This window comes from Entelurus aequoreus, linkage group LG02, assembly GCF_033978785.1.
Source record: "Entelurus aequoreus isolate RoL-2023_Sb linkage group LG02, RoL_Eaeq_v1.1, whole genome shotgun sequence".
Taxonomy (NCBI): domain Eukaryota; kingdom Metazoa; phylum Chordata; class Actinopteri; order Syngnathiformes; family Syngnathidae; genus Entelurus; species Entelurus aequoreus.
Genome location: NC_084732.1, coordinates 83,124,926 through 83,145,281, shown reverse-complemented (window position 1 = coordinate 83,145,281; position 20,356 = coordinate 83,124,926). Strand labels below are relative to the sequence as shown.

At 37.8% G+C, this 20,356-nt stretch overlaps 1 protein-coding gene across 1 annotated transcript in view; it reads left to right on the top strand.

Annotated features, from left to right (window-relative positions):
• The window catches only part of nav2a (neuron navigator 2a), a 262,461-nt gene that overhangs the window by 61,403 nt on the left and 180,702 nt on the right, over positions 1 to 20,356 (top strand). The window contains exon 2 of the mRNA XM_062033389.1: positions 11,292 to 11,409. Coding sequence (XP_061889373.1) covers positions 11,292 to 11,409 — 118 coding nt within the window. The remainder of the gene's footprint in view (positions 1 to 11,291; positions 11,410 to 20,356) is intronic.

Sequence of the window (20,356 nt, the reverse complement as noted above, 5' to 3'; positions counted from 1 at the left end):
AATGTATATAGTAATTTCACTTTTGACATTAAAAAAATAAATAAATAAATACAAAATAAAAAATCATGTACTGCATGCAATTGCATATCTTTTCAAATCCCCCCGCTACCCCAAAAGGGACAAGCGGTAGAAAATGGAGGATGGATAGTAAGAAAATATATGTATTAATTTCCCTTTTGACATAAAAAAACTAAATAAATACATACAAAATAAAAAGTCATGTACTGCATGCAATTGCATATCTTTTCAAATCCCCCTGCGACCCCAAAAGGGACAAGCGGTAGAAAATGGATGGATGGATACTAAGAAAATGTATATATTAATTTCCCTTTTGACATAAAAAAAATAAATAAATACATACAAAATAAAAAAAATCATGTACTGCATGCAATTGCATATCTTTTCAAATCCCCCTGCCACCCCAAAAGGGACAAGCGGTAGAAAATGGATGGATGGATAGTGAGAAAATATATATATTAATTTCCCTTTTGACAAAAAAAAAAAAAATATCATATACTGCATGCAATTGCATATCTTTTCAAATCCCCCTGCGACCCCAAAAGGGACAAGCGGTAGAAAATGGATGGATGGATACTAAGAAAATGTATATATTAATTTCCCTTTTGACATAAAATAAATAAATGAATAATTACAAAATAAAAAATCATGTACTGCATGCAATTGCATATCTTTTCAAATCCCCCTGCGACCCCAAAAGGGACAAGCGGTAGAAAATGGATGGATGGATAGTAAGAAAATGTATATATTAATTTCCCTTTTGACATAAAAAAAATAAATAAATACATACAAAATAAAAAATCATGTACTGCATGCAATTGCATATCTTTTCAAATCCCCCTGCCACCCCAAAAGGGACAAGCGGTAGAAAATGGATGGATGGATAGTGAGAAAATATATATATTCATTTCCGTTTTGACAAAAAAAAAAAAAAAAATCATGTACTGCATGCAATTGTATATCTTTTCAAATCCCCCTGCGACCCCAAAAGGGACAAGTGGTAGAAAATGGATGGATGGATAGTAAGAAAATGTATATATTAATTTCCCTTTTGACATAAAAAAAAGAAATAAATACATACAAAATAAAAAATCATGTACTGCATGCAATTGCATATCTTTTCAAATCCCCCCGCTACCCCAAAAGGGACAAGCGGTAGAAAATGGAGGATGGATAGTAAGAAAATATATATATTAATTTTCCTTTTGACATAAAAAAAATAAATAAATACATACAAAATAAAAAAAATCATGTACTGCATGCAATTGCATATCTTTTCAAATCCCCCTGCCACCCCAAAAGGGACAAGCGGTAGAAAATGGATGGATAGATAGTAAGAAAATGTATATATTAATTTTCCTTTTGACATAAAAAAAATAAATAAATACATACAAAATTTTAAAAAATCATGTACTGCATGCAATTGCATATCTTTTCAAATCCCCCTGCCACCCCAAAAGGGACAAGCGGTAGAAAATGGATGGATGGATACTAAGAAAATGTATATATTAATTTCCCTTTTGACATAAAAAAAATAAATAAATACATACAAAATAAAAAATCATGTACTACATGCAATTGCATATCTTTTCAAATCCCTCGCTACCCCAAAAGGGACAAGCGGTAGAAAATGGATGGATGGATAGTAAGAAAATATATATATTCATTTTCCTTTTGACATAAAAAAAATAAATAAATACATACAAAATTAAAAAAAATCATGTACTGCATGCAATTGCATATCTTTTCAAATCCCCCTGCGACCCCAAAAGGGACAAGCGGTAGAAAATGGAGGATGGATAGTAAGAAAATGTATATATTAATTTTCCTTTTGACATAAAAAAAATAAATAAATACATACAAATGTAAAAAAATCATGTACTGCATGCAATTGTATATCTTTTCAAATCCCCCTGCCACCCCAAAAGGGACAAGCGGTAGAAAATGGATGGATGGATAGTGAGAAAATATATATATTAATTTCCCTTTTGACAAAAAAAAAAAAAAAATCATGTACTGCATGCAATTGCATATCTTTTCAAATCCCCCGCTACCCCCAAAAGGGACAAGCGTTAGAAAATGGATGGATGGATAGTAAGAAAATGTATATATTAATTTCCCTTTTGACATAAAAAAAATAAATAAATACATACAAAATAAAAAATCATGTACTGCATGCAATTGCATATCTTTTCAAATCCCCCCGCCACCCCAAAAGGGACAAGCGGTAGAAAATGGATGGATGGATAGTGAGAAAATATATATATTAATTTCCCTTTTGACAAAAAAAAAAAAAATCATGTACTGCATGCAATTGCATATCTTTTCAAATCCCCCCGCTTCCCCCAAAAGGGACAAGCGGTAGAAAATGGATGGATAGTAAGAAAAGATTAAGCATTTTATTAACGCATATTATTTCCAGGCTTTCGCGGGCCACATAGAATAATGTGGCGGGTCAGATTTGGCCCCCGGGCCTTGAGTCTGACACCTGTGCAGTAAACCTTGTCCCAAGCCTTCAACCCGCGTTGGAACACGCGCGTCCTCGCTGGAGCAGGAGACGAGCGAGAGCCCGCGCCACGACTAAATATACTCTCCTCCACGAGGGAAACCGCTTGTGTGTCCGGGAGCCGCGCTCCTTTGCCTGGGCCCTGTCTTCATCCAGGTGACGCATGGCGGACTGTGGGGGCCTCCGGGTGCCAGCCAGGACCTACAGTCGCTTCTCCTGCCAAAACTACAAAGTGGTAAGGAAGCCACGAGGGCAGGGAGGGCGTGCCAGGAAAGAGGAGAAGCGACAAATATTGGTATTTATTTTAAAGACGGGCAGTAGTTTAAATAGCGGGAGTGTAACAGGGGAAGGGTCCGCTTTAAATAGAAGCAACCATGTTTTATTCTCGAAACTCCCTGATAGACATGAATAGTGAAAGGAGTCCTATATGGTTCTGAGTCATAATCCCTTTAGAAAAATGAAGAATAAATAAATGTTGTTGCCTATATAGGAATAACGACAGGTTCTTGAACGCCTCACGTGAGAGACGGCAATGTGTAACAGCTTTGCTCCGTATGTTGGAAGATTACCACATGATGGCGTGGACTTTTTTTTAGGTAATCCACTGGACCCTGAAATTAGGAAGACTATTAGCCCCAAAGTTATCAGCATAATGGTTTTCTGGATTAAATCTGTTGTGTTCGCACATGAGAGAAAAAGTGCTTTCACGGACAAATACAGAGGCGGTGTTAAGTTGTTTTTGTCTTTTATTTCATTTGTTTTTCATGCTGATGCCTGAACTCCACTGGAGCACTTTGGCTGAGTTTAGGGTTGCACGATATGGAGCAGTGTTTGTAAATAATTGCTGGAGGGCTGCAGAAAAATATGCTTCTCAGCTGTGGTTTGTATGGGCCGCAGGGGTACTCAGTTGTAATACCATTTTCCACCACTTGTGGCAGTAATGAGAATATCACACAAACAGAAGAAGTTTGAAGCAAAAGTCATAATAGAGAAGTTCCTCAAGTGCAAAAACTGAAGCTGTATTTTCATTTGCATTTACATTTTATTTACAGTAGAGATGTCCGATAATGGCTTTTTTGCCGATATTCCAATATTGTCCAACTCTTAATTACCGATTTCGATATCAACCGATACCGATATATACAGTCGTGGAATTAACACATTATTATGCCTAATTTTGTTGAATGCATTAAACAATGTAACAAGGTTTTCCAAAATAAGTCAACTCAAGTTATGGAAAAAAATGCCAACATGGCACCACCATATTTATTATTGAAGTCACAAAGTGAATTTTTTTTTTAAACATGCCTCAAAACAGCAGTTTGGAATTTGGGACATGCTCTCCCTGAGAGAGCATGAGGAGGTTGAGGTGGGCGGGGTTGAGGTGGGGGGGGGGGTGTAGGGGCTAGCGGGGGGTGTATATTGTAGCGTCCCGGAAGAGTTAGTGCTGCAAGGGGTTCTGGGTATTTGTTCTGTTGTGTTTATGTTGTGTTACGGTGCGGATGTTCTCCCGAAATGTGTTTGTCATTCTTGTTTGGTGTGGGTTCACAGTGTGGCGCATATTTGTAACAGTGTTAAAGTTGTTTATACGGACACCCTCAGTGTGACCTGTATGGCTGTTGACCAAGTATGTGTTGCATTCACTTGTGTGTGTGAAAAGCCGTAGATATTATGTGATTGGGCCGGCACGCAAAGGCAGTGCCTTTAAGGTTTACTGGCGCTCTGTACTTCTCCCTACGTCCGTGTACACAGCGGCGTTTTAATCATAAATTTTACTTTTTGAAACCGATCATTTCCGATATTAAATTTTAAAGCATTTTTCGGCCGATAATATCGGCAGTCCGATATTATCGGACAGCTCTACTAGGTAATGTTTGCTGTGGTCTGGAACAACATGGCACACAAACAACTATCAGAAATGCAGCCAATATTACATACAGATAATGTGTCATGAGACATGCAAAACTAAATTATATACAAAGAGGGTACAAGTAAAGGACATTAAATGAGCTTAAATATACCTACAAATGAGGCATAATGATGCAATATGTACACACAGCTAGCCTAAATAGCCTGATTAGCACTCCAACAGGTCAATAACATCAACAAAGCGCACCTTTGTGCATCCACGCACAGCATAAAACGTTTGGTGGACAAAATGAGACGAAGAAGGAGTGGAAGATTTTACATGCGTCACAGTCCACACTATGGTGAGTTCACGAACCGCCGAAATGAGTAGGAGAAAACGATGTCCACCAAATAGATAGATAGATAGATAGATAGATAGATAGATAGATAGATAGATAGATAGATAGATAGATAGATAGATAGATAGATAGATAGATAGATAGATAGATAGATAGATAGATAGATAGATAGATAGATAGATAGATAGATAGATAGATAGATAGATAGATAGATAGATAGATATATGGATGGATGGATAGATAGATAGATAGATAGATAGATAGATAGATAGATAGATAGATAGATAGATAGATAGATAGATAGATAGATAGATAGATAGATAGATAGATAGATAGATAGATAGATAGATAGATAGATAGATAGATAGATAGATAGATAGATAGATGGATGGATGGATGGATGGATGGATGGATGGATGGATGGATGGATGGATGGATGGATGGATGGATGGATGGATGGATGGATGGATGGATGGATGGATGGATGGATGGATGGATGGATGGATGGATGGATGGATGGATGGATGGATGGATGGATGGATGGATGGATGGATGGATGGATGGATGGATAGATAGATAGATAGATAGATCAATCAATCAATCAGCTTTATTGTCCATTCTTACATGTACAAGACACATAAGAACTGAAATTACATTTTCGGCACAATCCCGCTAAGAGCAGACATACGTTACAGGGAGACAAGACGGGACCGCCAACGGATCAGCCTCACTTAGGCGCTCCTCAAAAAGGTGGGAAAAAGGTGACATTGGGGGGAGGGGGGAAGTAAAAAAAAATATCAGTCTGAGGCTGGACCCTCAGGAATGGTCCAGACTGAGTCCGAGGAAAAAAACCTCACATAGCATGGCACACATAAACAAGGTACATTTAATCACAACAACTCGCAACAAAGTCATCCGACAGGACCTTGGAGGCCGGCAGCTGCTGTTGAGCGCTGCTCAGCCCCCACAACCCCGGAGGAATAAAGCAGTGGTGAAGACGTTGATTTGGGGAGGGGTATGTGCGTGCATGTATGCCCAATTAACTTGGGTGAGATGTTGGATTGTCTTTATGGGCCGAGGCCGGCCCCAAGAGTTCAAGAGTTCAAGAGTCCGACCCAGGTGCTTTTGAAGAAAAGGGAAAGGTCAAAAGCGTCCATCTTTGAGGAGTCCTCGGGGGAGTGTTTTCAAACAGCCTGTTCCTCAAGGCCATTCGAGGGAGTCAAATCGTAGATTAAGATGTTGTTTTTTTCTTCGAGCAGTCAAAACAATGACATTCCTGCTCTATATGCTGGCTCTGACAATTCCAATTTATTCTTTCTGTAACATCATCAAGATGGAATCTACCTTGCGATTCAAATCAGCAATCGCTCCAGTCTGTGATCCCACAGCACGACCCAATCCTTCCATTGCGTTGAACAGCCTGTTGGCCCCTTGAGTGGCTGCCATCGTCTTCCGAATTTGACGATACACCAGAGCAATGCCCAGCCCAATCAGCAAATGCCCTGCGATCACAGCTCCAAATAGGTAGATGTCTTCCACGTCCTCGATGGAAAGGACTGAGAGGCACATGATTCTCCAAGTATTCCAGGAATCTCTCACGTACCCCGCAGCAATGGTTCCATCAGGGCAGCCAGGCTCCCCCGAGCCTCTTTTCCTTGTCGAAAAGACTGTGTCAATTGCGTCGAGAGTCCAGTTGATCAAATTCATTTTGATGTTTAGATTTGAGGACAGCTCAAGAAAAGAGGCTTCAAAATAGTTCAGACAAGACAAAAAACAAAGAGAGCAAGCAGGGAAGGAGGGAGCGGAGAGAGATGCGACCGCCCTCACCAGTGGCAAGACAGAAAATAGATAGATAGATAGATAGATAGATAGATAGATAGATAGATAGATAGATAGATAGATAGATAGATAGATAGATAGATAGATAGATAGATAGATAGATAGATAGATAGATAGATAGATAGATAGATAGATAGATAGATAGATAGATAGATAGATAGATAGTACTTTATTGATTCCTTCAGGAGAGTTCCCTCAGGAAAATTAAAATTCCAGCAGCAGTGTACAACATTGAGATCAAATTTAAAAAGTAAATAATGGGGGTATAAATGGAAACAAAATAGAAAAATATTACAATAGAATTAATAAAAAAAAGCAACAATGAGAATAAAAGTATAACAGTAAAATAAGAATATGACAAGAGAAACTAGGCAGTCGTGACCATGTTATGAAAAAAGTATTGCACTGTTATTGTTTATACTGTCATCAGTGAAGCATACACACAAACATATTAAACAGTGGGCTTTCTAGCAATTGGGAAGGTTTGTGTCCTGTTTGTCCTCAAACAAAAAACATACTAAAACAAAAAATATATTTTTCTATTTTCAATCCTTTTTGAAATATGCTCCAGGGAGCCACTAGGGCGGCACTAAAGAGCCGCATGCCGACCCCCGACATAGCCTAAGTCAGGACTCTTCACAGCATGAGGCCATCTCTCACTTTTAACCTTACATACACTCGTGCAAACTCTAAACTCAAGCGTTTCTTTCGTCTCACAAAGAACTTTAAAAGCCAAACGTTGCGACTTGCCCGCTCTTGTTCTCCTTAAAAAACCCTTCAACCGGGCACCTGTGACCCCTCCTGTGTTTTTCCCACTTGGTGACTGACAGCTACTATTTCACCTCGTTTTTAATTACGACTCAAGCCCTTTATTTAGCAGGCCTGAATTGACTTCAAAGGAAGCCAACCGCACGCACAAAAGCTCGCGAAAACGCCGGACTTTTCCCCCCTCCCCTCCGCGAGCAGCCGAGTGTGTGAATGGAGAGGACCGCGCTTAATCCTGCGGTTTGAAGGACTTATCTCGCCCTGCGTGTCGCTCAAGTGCTTCCTCTAACAAGCCGGGCGATTGAAACGCCGCTCTGATGTGTTGAGTAATGTGCGAGGAAGGCGAGCGCGTACGTACGGCGTGCTTTGAAGTGAGCACACCTGTTGTACGCCGATTGGTCTGATGAGTAACATACCGGCAACGCTGGGCTCTGTTTACACTGCAAACACGCTGGAATACGGGTCAACATCGTGTCACGCATCAGCGATCCCCCAACGGCTGCAAAGGCAAGACTTGAATTACGGATAGATGAAAGAAATTGTAGGTTTTTACTGAGGTTCACTGAGGGCATTGAATGCATCTTGGTGAGGTTTGCTGGAACGAATCAGGTTAAACGTTACAGCAGGGGTGTCGAACTCATTTTAGCTCAAATCATGGCGTAATAACTTAAAAATTAAGACAACTTCAACATTTTTTTGTTTTACTTAGGCCAAAAATTTTGCATTGGTGAAATCCGCAACTGCCACAACACATGCATTTATCGTCGTTGGAATATTACATTTATAATATAATCAAAATAATTGTAAAAAAAAAAAAAATGAGGTGGCGACTTGTCCAGGGTGTACCCCGCCTTCTGCTCATGTGCAGTTGAGATAGGCTCCAGCACCCCCGCGACCCCGAACGGGACAAGTGGTAGAAAATGGATGGATGGATGGATGTTCAGCATTCTCATGTTGGCAGTTCACCATTAAAAACATGTTTGGAAAAGCAATCGAGCGCTTCCCTCAAACCTCCGCATTGGTGAAAGCCGCAACTGCCACAACACATGCATTTATCGTCGTTCAAATATTACATTTATAATATAATCAAAACAATTGTAAAAAAATTTTTTAAAAATGAGGTGGCGACTTGTCCACCTTCTGCTCATGGTTAGAGTGTCCGCCCTGAGATCGGTAGGTCGTGAGTTCAAACCCCGGCCGAGGCATACCAAAGACTATAAAAATGGCACCCATGATCTCCCTGCTTGGCACTTAGCATCAAGGGTTTGGAATTGGGGATTAAATCACCAAAATGATTCCTGAGCGCGGCCACCGCTTCTGCTCACTGCTCCCCTCACCTCCCAGGGTGTGAAACAAGGAGATGGGTCAAATGGAGAGAGCAATTTCACCACACCTAGTGTGTGTGTGACTATCAGTGGTACTTTAACTTTAACTTTAATGTGCAGCTGGGATAGGCTTCAGCACCCCCGCGACCCCAAAAGGGACAAGCGGTAAAAAATGGATGAATTGGAAAGACAATTAAAGCTAACATGACTACAAACTTGGAACAACATGGACCACACACATCTATCAGGAATGCAGCCAATATTACACACAGATAATGTGTCAGTCGTTATTATATTATCCTCTCTTTAATTCATATTATAAATCTACTTATTAATTCCCTCTTAATATCTGCTTAATTTCTGCTGCAATGTGGTTCCATTTACACTTCCTAATCTTTACTAAGCTATTATTTATTTTTGAGCTAGCTTAGCGGTTATCTTAGTTGTTAGCAGGCCTGTCTGTGTTTAACATGTTTAGTCTTAAAAAAAAATCATATAATACAATTTTAATTTTATTTAAAAATAAATTAAATATAAAAAAATATATAAATATATATTTATATATTTATATTAATACTTAATACAGTATATATTAAAAAATAATATGTATATATATATATATATATATATATATATATATACATATATATATATATATATATATATATATATATATATATATATATATATACATATTATTTATATATATATATATATATATATATATATATATATATATATATATATATATATATATATATATATATATATATATATATATATATATATATATATATATACATATTTAGCCTTGTCACAATTTTAAATTTTTTTTAAAATAAATTAAATATAAAAAAATATATAAATATATATTTATATTAATACTTAATACAGTATATATTAAAAAATAATATGTATATATATATATATATATATTATATATATATATATATATATATATATATATATATATATACATATTATTTATATATATATATATATATATATATATATATATATATATATATATATATATATATATATATATATATATATATATATATATATATATATATATATATATATATACAGATTAAAAACTATATATATATATATATATATATATATATATATATATATATATATATATATATATATATATATATATATATATATATATATATATATATACATATTTAGCCTTGTCCTCTGGTGATAATGATGCAGGACTCTTTGTTAGAGTGTCGGAATGTAGAACTCTGAAGCAGAAACAAATAAAAATGCACATTTCCTTCATACTAGTGTTAACATAAATGTAAAAACATTTTAAAAAATATATTTAAAAACTATATATAATATTTATTAAAAAATAGATACACATACAGATTAAAAACAATATAAATATAAAAAAAAAAATCTCTCTCTATATATATATATATATATATATATATATATATATATATATATATATATATATATATATATATATTTATATATATATATATATATATATATATATATATATATGTATGAATGTGTATATTTTTTATATGTATATTTAGTTTTATGATAAATGTTTTTTTCATTTTTATTTAATCTGTGTATGTGTATATATATATATATATATATATATATATATATATATATATATATATATATATATATATATATATATATATATATATATATATATATATATATATATACAATATAAACTAAATATATCATAAAAAAATAATGATATTGTGATAATGACACATGACTCTCAAAGTGTCAGAAAGTAGAACTCTTCAAGCAGGAACAAACAAAATGCACATTTCCTTCATACCAGTGTTAAAATAAATGGAGGTAGAATTGTGGAAGTGGAAGTGGAATTACAAAAAAATAAATGTTGTTCTCATCAAACCATATTCACTGACTGTCATGCTCATTCTAACGGAGAATTTACCAACCCCCCCCCCCCCCCCCACCAAAAAAAAAAAAATCCAACAACAACAAAGCAAAGGCAAACTAGTACACACTTGTTTCACTTGTTTGTCAACTTCATCTGTCCCCCATTGAGCTTTGTGTCGCCACCAAAAAAATGGAGCACCAACTTTCATGGATGAGAGCGAGATGAGTAAATGAGGATGGCGACTAATTATGAAGGTTGCTATTCACATTATTCAGATGCTTGCTCTGTACCCCCCTCTCCTCCTCCCTCCAGGCAGTGGAGGGCCTTTTTTTTTTTTTTTTTTTTTTTTTTTTTTTTGTCCCCAGAGAGTGATGTCAGCACGGCCCATTCAAAGCAGCCGCCGTGTGCTCCAAGATGAATGCCCTGGCTGAGCACAATGGCCCCAATTTGAATACCAGGCAGATCCATGCCAGACCGGGCTCCCAACAAAAGAGAGGAGGCTACTCTCTGCTCCCATTCAACCGTGTTGTTATTTTATTAGCGTCGTAAAACTGTTTCCACCGCTTATACCTTTTGTACTTTTCAAGTGTTAATTGAGTTTGGAAGACACTCAGGATGTGACAGCGCCGTGCCCTTTTTCCGGAAGGTTCTTCGTGTTGTTGTTGGTTTTTTTTGTTTTTTTTTTGCTGGGCTCTTAACGGAGCGCTTGTGTGGGTTTTTGTGTGTCCTGGGTGCAGATCTACACCGACTGGGCCAACCACTACCTCGCAAAGTCGGGACACAAGCGTCTGATCAAGGACCTGCAGACGGACGTTGCAGATGGAGTGCTCCTGGCTGAGATCATACAGGTCGTAGGTAAGGACAGACAACTTTCCCATCCAGACACTGTGATTGGCTGACTTTTTAGGCTTCGTTTCCAAACAACTTGACACGGCAGAATGTTTTAAAGTTTATTTATTCTAGTTCAGCGGTTCTCAAACTTTTACCACAAAAAACATTCATGAAGTTTGGTTCTTTTATGAATTTATTATGGGTCTACTGAAAATGTGACATCATCTGCTGGGTCAAAAGTATACATACAGCAATGTTAATATTTGGTTACATGTCCCTTGGCAAGTTTCACTGCAATAAGGCGAATTTGGTAGCCATCCACAAGCTTCTGGTTGAATTTTTTATCGCTAAGTTACGGTCAGAGCGAAAAAAGATACGTCCTGCACTGCGCTCTAGTCCTTCACTCTCACGTTCCTCATCCACGAATCTTTCATCCTCGCTCAAATTAATGGGGTAATCTTCGCTTTCTCGGTCTGAATCGCTCTCGCTGCTGGTGTAAACAATGGGGTAATGTGAGGAGCCCTTCAACCTGCGACGTCACGCTACTTCCGGTACAGGCAAGGCTTTTTTTATCAGCGACCAAAAGTTGCGAACTTTATCGTCGATGTTCTCTACTAAATCCTTTCAGCAAAAATATGGCAATATCGCGAAAGGATCAAGTATGACACATTAAATGGATCTGCTATCCCCGTTTAAATAAAAAAATTGGTGCAGTTCAGCTAAATGTGTTGGTTTTCTGACATGGACTTGTTTCTTCAGCATTGTCCACACGTTTAAGCCAGGACTTTTGGGAAGGCCATTCTAAAACCTTAATTCTAGCCTGATTTAGCCATTCCTTTACCACTTTTTAACATGTGTTTGGGGTCATTGTCCTGTTGGAACACCCAACTGCGCCCAAGACCCAACCTCCGGGCTGACGATTTTAGGTTGTCCTGAAGAATTTGGAGGTAATCCTCCTTTTTCATTGTCCCATTTACTCTCTGTAAAGCACCAGTTCCATTGGCAGCCAAACAGGCCCAGAGCATAATACTACCACCACCATGCTTGACGGTAGGTGTGGTGTTCCTGGGATTAAAGGCCTCACCTTTTCTCCTCCAAACATATTGCTGGGTATTGTGGCCAAACAGCTCAATTTTTGTTTCATCTGACCACAGAACTTTCCTCCAGAAGGTCTTATCTTTGGCCCTGTTATGTCAGATGAAACATAATGTAGCTGTTTGGCCACAATATCCAGCAATATGTTTGGAGGAGAAAAGGTGAGGCCTTTAGTCCCATCAACCATGGAAACCAAATATTAACATTGCTGTATTTATACTTTTGACCCAGCAGATTTGGTCACATTTTCAGTAGACCCATAATAAATTCATAAAAGAACCAAACTTCATGAATGTTTCATGAAGAGTTGTAGAAATTATTGGAACCTTAAGACAGCCATGACATTATGTTCTTTACAAGTGTATGTAAACTTTTTACCACAACAGTATATATGTGTATGTGTATATATGTATATGTATACACATATATATATTATAAATGATAAATGATAAATGGGTTATACTTGTATAGCGCTTTTCTACCTTCAAGGTACTCAAAGCGCTTTGACAGAATTTCCACATTCACCCATTCACACACACATTCACACACTGATGGCGGGAGCTGCCATGCAAGGCGCTAACCAGCAGCCATCAGGAGCAAGGGTGAAGTGTCTTGCCCAAGGACACAACGACGTGACTAGGATGGTAGAAGGTGGGGATTGAACCCCAGTAACCAGCCAACTAGATTGGCCTTCCTGAAGTCCCGACTTAAATGTGTGGACAATGCTGAAGAAAAAAGTCCATGTCAGAAAAACAACAAATGAGCTTCAAGAGGTAGTCACCAAAGATGGTTTTCGCTTCACAGGTGTGCTTGAAGCTCATCGAGAGAATGCCAAGAGTGTGCAAAGCAGTAATCAGAGCAAAGGGTGGCTATTTGGAAGAAACTAGAATATAAAACATGTTTTCAGTTATGTACTTAATAAAAAAAAGGTGACATAACTCCACATGTGTTCATTCATAGTTGTGATGCCAATCTACAATGTAAATAGTCATTAAAATAATGAAAATGCATTGAACGAGGAGAAGGTGTGTCCAAACATTTGGCCTGTACTGTATATATATATATATATATATATATATATATATATATATATATATATATATATATATATATATATATATATATATATATATATATATATATATATATATATATATATATATATATATCTTTAAATATCTAGAAAGGGTGGTCCTATAGAGGTAGGCATTATTTGGAGGTCTCAAAAAGGGAACAAATACAAGTTTGTGTGTGTGTGTGTGTGTGTGTGTGTGTGTGTGTGTGTGTGTGTGTGTGTGTGTGTGTGTGTGTGTGTGTGTGTGTGTGTGTGTGTGTGTGTGTGTGTCTAACCCAGCTGGTTCTGCAACGGGCCTTTATTCCATTCCGCACAGGGACGTGAACCCTGGTCTTCGTATGAGAGGCGAGTGTGCTGACCACTGGGCTAAAAGCCCGAGCTGGCAGCCCAGCAGCCAGCACTGGTCTTGAAGTCAGGGAGTGAGGTAGACCAACGTACACCTGGCACGGCCACATTGGCTGGAAATACGTGTTGGCAGTGTGCTGGTTGTTAGCGTAAGATTGGCAATAAAAGTTAAAGAAACCGTCGAACTTTGTGTGACTTCTTCTGGAAGCCACAATGCATACCCATATTACTTAAATTTGTTTTTGCGTAAAAAAAAACTATTTTTAAGGTGTGGCGGTTTTTATTTTGCTGTGGCAGGCCACCACGATCAAGTACATAGAGGGGCAAACCCTGTTAAAAACATATAATCTCTTTACTGCTCAAACAGCACACATGTGATCCTCCTGGATGGCTCAGACATACTTCTTATTCCTGTCTACGCCACTAAGCCTTCTGGGTAATGTAGAATATAAACATTTACTTCCTAGTTCACATATATTTATATACTTATTTAACCCTTATTTATCTGGGGTAAGATAAGAGATACTCATTTGCAACGCAGGCCGAGCAAAGAGGCAGCTTTTACATGTTAGAGATGTTGAAGTGTGATGATAACCTCTCTTCGTCTCTCATTTACCAATAAAAATTACTGCAACGGTTCACAAATGCTCTTATGTGCTGGGACATAAAGTAATGGACTAACGCTTTTCAATTGTAAAACATACACAAAGAACGTCTGCAACTTGTGTACAATAGAGAGGACACTGGACAACAGGGAAGCCTTTGCAATGTTTTTTTTTTGTATTATATTTAAATATTGCTATTATTGAAAAAGTACAGTAATTTGACTCATAATTTTGACAAAATAATAGAATGGAAAATGACACAATATGTTACTACATACGTCAGCAGCCAAATTAGGAGCCGTTGTTTGTTTACTTTCTACTATAAGAATTTTCACTATGCTATTCAATGACAAAATTGTTCTTTGATTGCAGAAACGTATGTTTAATGTATCATAAGATTTTTTGTTAAAATAAAGCTAATAATGCCATTTTTAGTGTTTTGTGTACAGGAGGAGGAGACGGCACAGACAGGAGGAACGTCGTTTAAACTCTATTTTTATTTTTATATATATATATATATATATATATATATATATATATATATATATATATATATATATATATATATATATATATATATATATATATATATATATATACACACAATATATATACATCAATAAATGAAGTGTGAGAACTAGTCAAGAATGTGTGTGGTGCGCGACCATGTGTAGGATAGGGAGGTCGAGATCCAAGAGGCAGCCAGGGAAGCAGAGGGAACGCGGGAAGACGAGACACATTGCTCATAACGTGGGAACGAAGGCAGGCTGCAGGGAGGACGACAGGGAGGACACAAGACAATTCAACACGACGGGGAAGAAACACAGAGTGAGAATGCATAGAGCTTGGTTAGTCAGCTTACTGTACGGGAACATATGACTACGTTCTGGCGCGGAATAGCAGGTTGTGCAGGCTTATGAAAGCAGGTCCTCTGATCAGTGAGAGGTGCGCTGATTGCTGGCGATTAATTGCAGCTGCTTGCTGCTGCCGGACTGGCACGCACCTAGCGCGCTCCCGGAGATGCGCCCAGCGCAGCTCACAGATGAATGCGCACTGGTGTGCGCTCGGGCCGTGACATTTAGTGGTCCCCTTTATTTACTATATTTACTATATACGTATACTAGTACACAAACCATTAGTAGATTAAGTCCTTTGTGTTTTTAACATTTTTGTTGAAATCTTGTGAATTTTCAGGTTCACTTCAAACTTTAATAACAAATTCATAAAATTACAAGTTAATAGGTTTGTCCCAATACTAATATGTAAATGTAATGTATTTCGATACTTTAAAAAAAAAAGTAAGGTACATTAAACATATGTTTCTTATTGCAAGTTTGTCCTTAAATAAAATAGTGAACATACTAGACAACTTGTCTTTTAGTAGTAAGTAAACAAACAAAGGCTGACATATGCAGTAACATATTGTGTCATTTATCATTCTATTATTTTGTCAACATTATAAAGGACAAGCTGTAAACATGGATTATTAATCTACTTGTTCATTTACTGTTAATATCTGTTTACTTTCTCTTTTAACATGTTCTTTCTACACTTCTGTTAAAAATGTAATAAACACTGTTTGATACTTGACATTAATTTTGGATGATACCACAAATCTAGTTATCGATCCGATACCAAGTAGTTACAGGATCATATAATGGTCATATTCAAAATCCTCATGTGTCCAGGGACATATTTCCTGAGTTTATAAACACAATGTGAATTTTAAAAAAAAGTAAAAACTATTTGTAATGATGAAAAAATACTGATATAATCATAGTAGTATCGACTTGATACACTCTTGTACTTGGTATCACTACAGTGGATGTCAGGTGTAGATCCACCCATGGCGTTTGTTTACATTCAGGCGCGCTAGCATTTTTTCAGCGGTGACGCCGGTGAGCTATCAAAATCTCGTCCGTTCTCCCTTTTCTGCCTACACACCGTGTCTGCTTGTAAGTACTCCGTGATTGTGCGCTGCCGAACATGCTCCTCTGCTCGTAAAACCAGCAATGTCACGACGTGACGACGCGCCTTTTCAGACATAGAACCGTTTTTGATTCATCAGCACCACGGAACTATACTCGTACCGGTATACCGTACAACCCTACAAGTTCATGAAACAAACATCGAAACTTTTGCCACAACTTTCTGATGAAGCTGACACATATTGAGGCATTCTAGGCCGCAACACTGAATAGACAAAGCTCGCAAAATCCCGGCAGAAGTAGGCCGGCACCAGCTGACTGAACACTCATCTGATATGTGATATGATTTATTGATCTTGATCCCTCGCAGAAAAGAGTCTCATTCTTTGATTTGCATGTGATTTTTTTTTAAAGAACGCAGTCTCACGGGCACGTCAGCAAATTGGCCAGACTGTGCAATGTATTTATGTCACTTGCTAGAGGAGGGTTTTCTTTCCATGACAAATCTTTTTGGCTCCGGCTGTAGTTTCCTAGTACGATGCTTGCTTCAGCAATCGGGGGGTTGCAGTGATGTAAGTACTGTGCTGTACAATAGTTGTACTGTACATGCTGCTGTGCCCTACCGGTTCAATGAGGTCTCCAAGTAAGAGCAATATGGACAACCCCGGAAAATGTGTGAAAACATAGTTTTCACAATTGGATTACCGTATTTGCCGGACCATAGGGCGCACCAGATTATAAGGCGTACTGCCGATAAAGTCGCTTCAGGATGCGACGTTTGGTGGGCGGTCTTATTTACGTGGCTCACCTTCGACAGCGTCTTCTCCCCCGTCATCTTTGTTGTAGCGGTGTAGCGTGCAAGGACGGGAGTGGAAGAAGTGTCAAAGGATGGAGCTAACTCATTGGCGTTTTTAGGCCTATTTTAGGGGGGCTCAAGCCCCCCTAAAATGTTCTTAAGCCCCCCTAAATAATTTGGTGTTTTTAAAAAATTTTTTTTTTTGCAAATACATGCCGACATATTCATTATAAAGTGGCCCGAATATGAGTTAAAATAAAGAATCATATAACCTGTCGTTATTCACTCAGTTTCCCCTCACTTATAGCGTGAGGTAGAGAGCCCCTTTAGTGCGTCGGTATCCAATCCATTCCACTTGTTCATATAGAAAATGCCCACATCACTCAAAAACCAGTCCGCATTTTTTCTGCGACCTTGCTTGCGGTCCTGCAGGTGTACGAAGCACATTAGTACACAGCACTGCAGAACAAGAACCTTGTGTCTGCAATTGTAAATAATTTAGTTTTTAAGTTTTGTGTTTCTTGTAGAATCTATACAAAGTAATATACATTAGCCTATTGTTAAAATAATGAAAAAAACATAATTAAATATATTTGTTTTATTGTATTGTTACATTAATAGCTGTTGTATTATTATAGGATGGCTTGTTAAACATTTCATAGGATTTTCAGAGGGTGGAAAAACCAAGACATTTAATATAAAATGTAAAATGAATAATTACATAAAAAGAAAATAAAAAAATGGTTAAAAGCCGTCGTCCCGGGCAGCATTTAATTTCGTCCTGTGCATTTTTTTACCGTCCCCGGGACGACGGGACTACGTTAATCTCAAGCCCTGGAAGTTACATTATATTGTTTGCATTATTTGTTTCAGCATTGCACTTTGAAGATGGTCCCTCAGCTCTTTGACAGCTTTGGCTCTTTTTCAGATCAGCAGACGGACTCTTAAGTCTTTCTTATTTACAGTATATATAAAAGTTTCTCATTTCTATTCAGACTTAATTTAATTTCCTTAACGGCTTGCCATCATATACTGTATATAAATATAAATATATTATAAACAAGCCAAATTATCCCGATCCAGATATTACTTTAATTCAAGTAATTAAGTAATATTTCCAGGGCTTGAATTTACAACCATCACATATGTGCCCAAAATGTAATCTGTGCAACTTCAGAATATTTGGGAACAAACAATTATTGTATTGTGAGCTAAAGTGGTGGCATTAGCCTCTATGTTGTGAATGAATAACATAGAGGCTAATGCCATGACTTTCATTGTGTTTCAGTGTATCTTGAAGGATCATGCGAGTAATTGTTTCTTGTTGATACTGTAAACAAAATGTCACTGTGCAAACCCATGTTTGTTGTTGTACTGAACACACATTGAAAATAAACCCACTGAAATAATAATAATAACAATGATTAATTTCCAAGTCTTTATTAGCTGTTTGTGAAGTTTTGTGCTCTTGTGCTGCGTTCGTTTGCATCCTGTGCATCTCCTGGGGGCTAAGCCCCCCCCTGTCCTTAAAAGCTAGTGACGCCCCTGAGCTAACTGTTTTAATGACATTCAGACTTATTTCAATCAATAACGGAGCAGCATCTCCTCATCCGCCGGAAATGTGTCCCGTCAAAAAACGTCCGACCGGAACTCTCTAATAACTAAAGTTCCTTGGGTGAATAATGTAAACTCACTACACCGGTATGTTTTAGCGCTTTCATGGCGAGTTTACTGACAGATATAAGTAAGAACTTTACACTACTTTATATTAGAAATGGCAACATCGGAGGATGAATGTCCCATAACAAGAAGATAGAGAAAAAGAAGAAGCTTACGGACTACGCGGTCGGCACAGACTAGAAAGGCGGACGCGCGCAATTTTTCAGGATTTATGCAGATCCCAAATACAGATCAGCAGGTAACAGAAAGTAAGATAAGTTGCTTTTGCATAATATTGCGAAACAAAACGCCAGATAATATGTCTTACCTTATACACACACTATGATAATACTCGCATGTTTAACTTGCCGACAATCCATCAAGCGGTGCGGCTTCCAGAGATGTGCGGATAGGCAATTATTTCATCCGCAACCGCATCACAAAAATCGTCATCCCCCCGCCATCCACCCGAACTAACATTTTATCAAAACCACAACCGCCCGCCACCCACCCGTTGTTATATATCTAATATAGACGATGCAAGGCATTCCTGTTAAAGAAAGGAGACTGATCCAATGCAGCAGAGACATTCAATGCGTGCCACACATTAATATCTCTTGGCCACGCATTAGAGGCTAAGAGATATTAATGCGTGATAATATTATTTATCATTATTATAATATTATTGTCATTTCCATTAAGAAAGTATTGACTATTATTTTATTTTTTTTCCCCTGGTCTTTAGTATTACCTTTTTTAGTTTGTCGCGTACCACGTTTGCTGCCGGCGTTGCCATCTTTTTATTTTTTTCTTCTTCTTCTGTTGTGTTGTGTTGTGGTGTGCTATGTCACGCCAAATTTCTTCCCCCTACAAACCCCCGCCCCCCCCCCCATTTACTTCTGTGGTCATGTTTCCTCTTACGTCATTGACAGCGATCGATAGCACTTCGGCTTTGACTGCCCGTCGCTGGAAGGATACTTCGTCTTTGACAGCTGCTGGAATCTGAAGAAATCGATTATTGGTTTTTTTTTGTACAGGCGTGAAACAGGACAGTCGCGTGCAGATTAAGGACCCCCGGCAACTTTGTGACTTTATTGGACGCAGCCCCGGAAGTAAATGGGGGGGGGGGTTGTAGGGGGGAAGAAATTTGGCGTGACAGCTGCAGCAGTGCCTGATGAATAATTGCCTGTTTCAAAGAGTGCTGCTCGTTTTTCGTATGTGGGTAACAACATTTAACTATGTAAATATATTTCCAAATTGGTTCAACCGCCACGCGCCCGAATCTATTTAAAATCTATTTTTTTCGTCATGCATCCGCCCGACCCGCGGATTATCCGCGGACTCCGCGGTTGTGTCCGCAAACCGCGCATCTCTAGCGGCTTCATAGCTTACCAAAGACGTACTAAAACATTTTGATAGATTTTTGAGCGCCGTGTGTAACGTTCTACATTTTCAATGGAACACATAA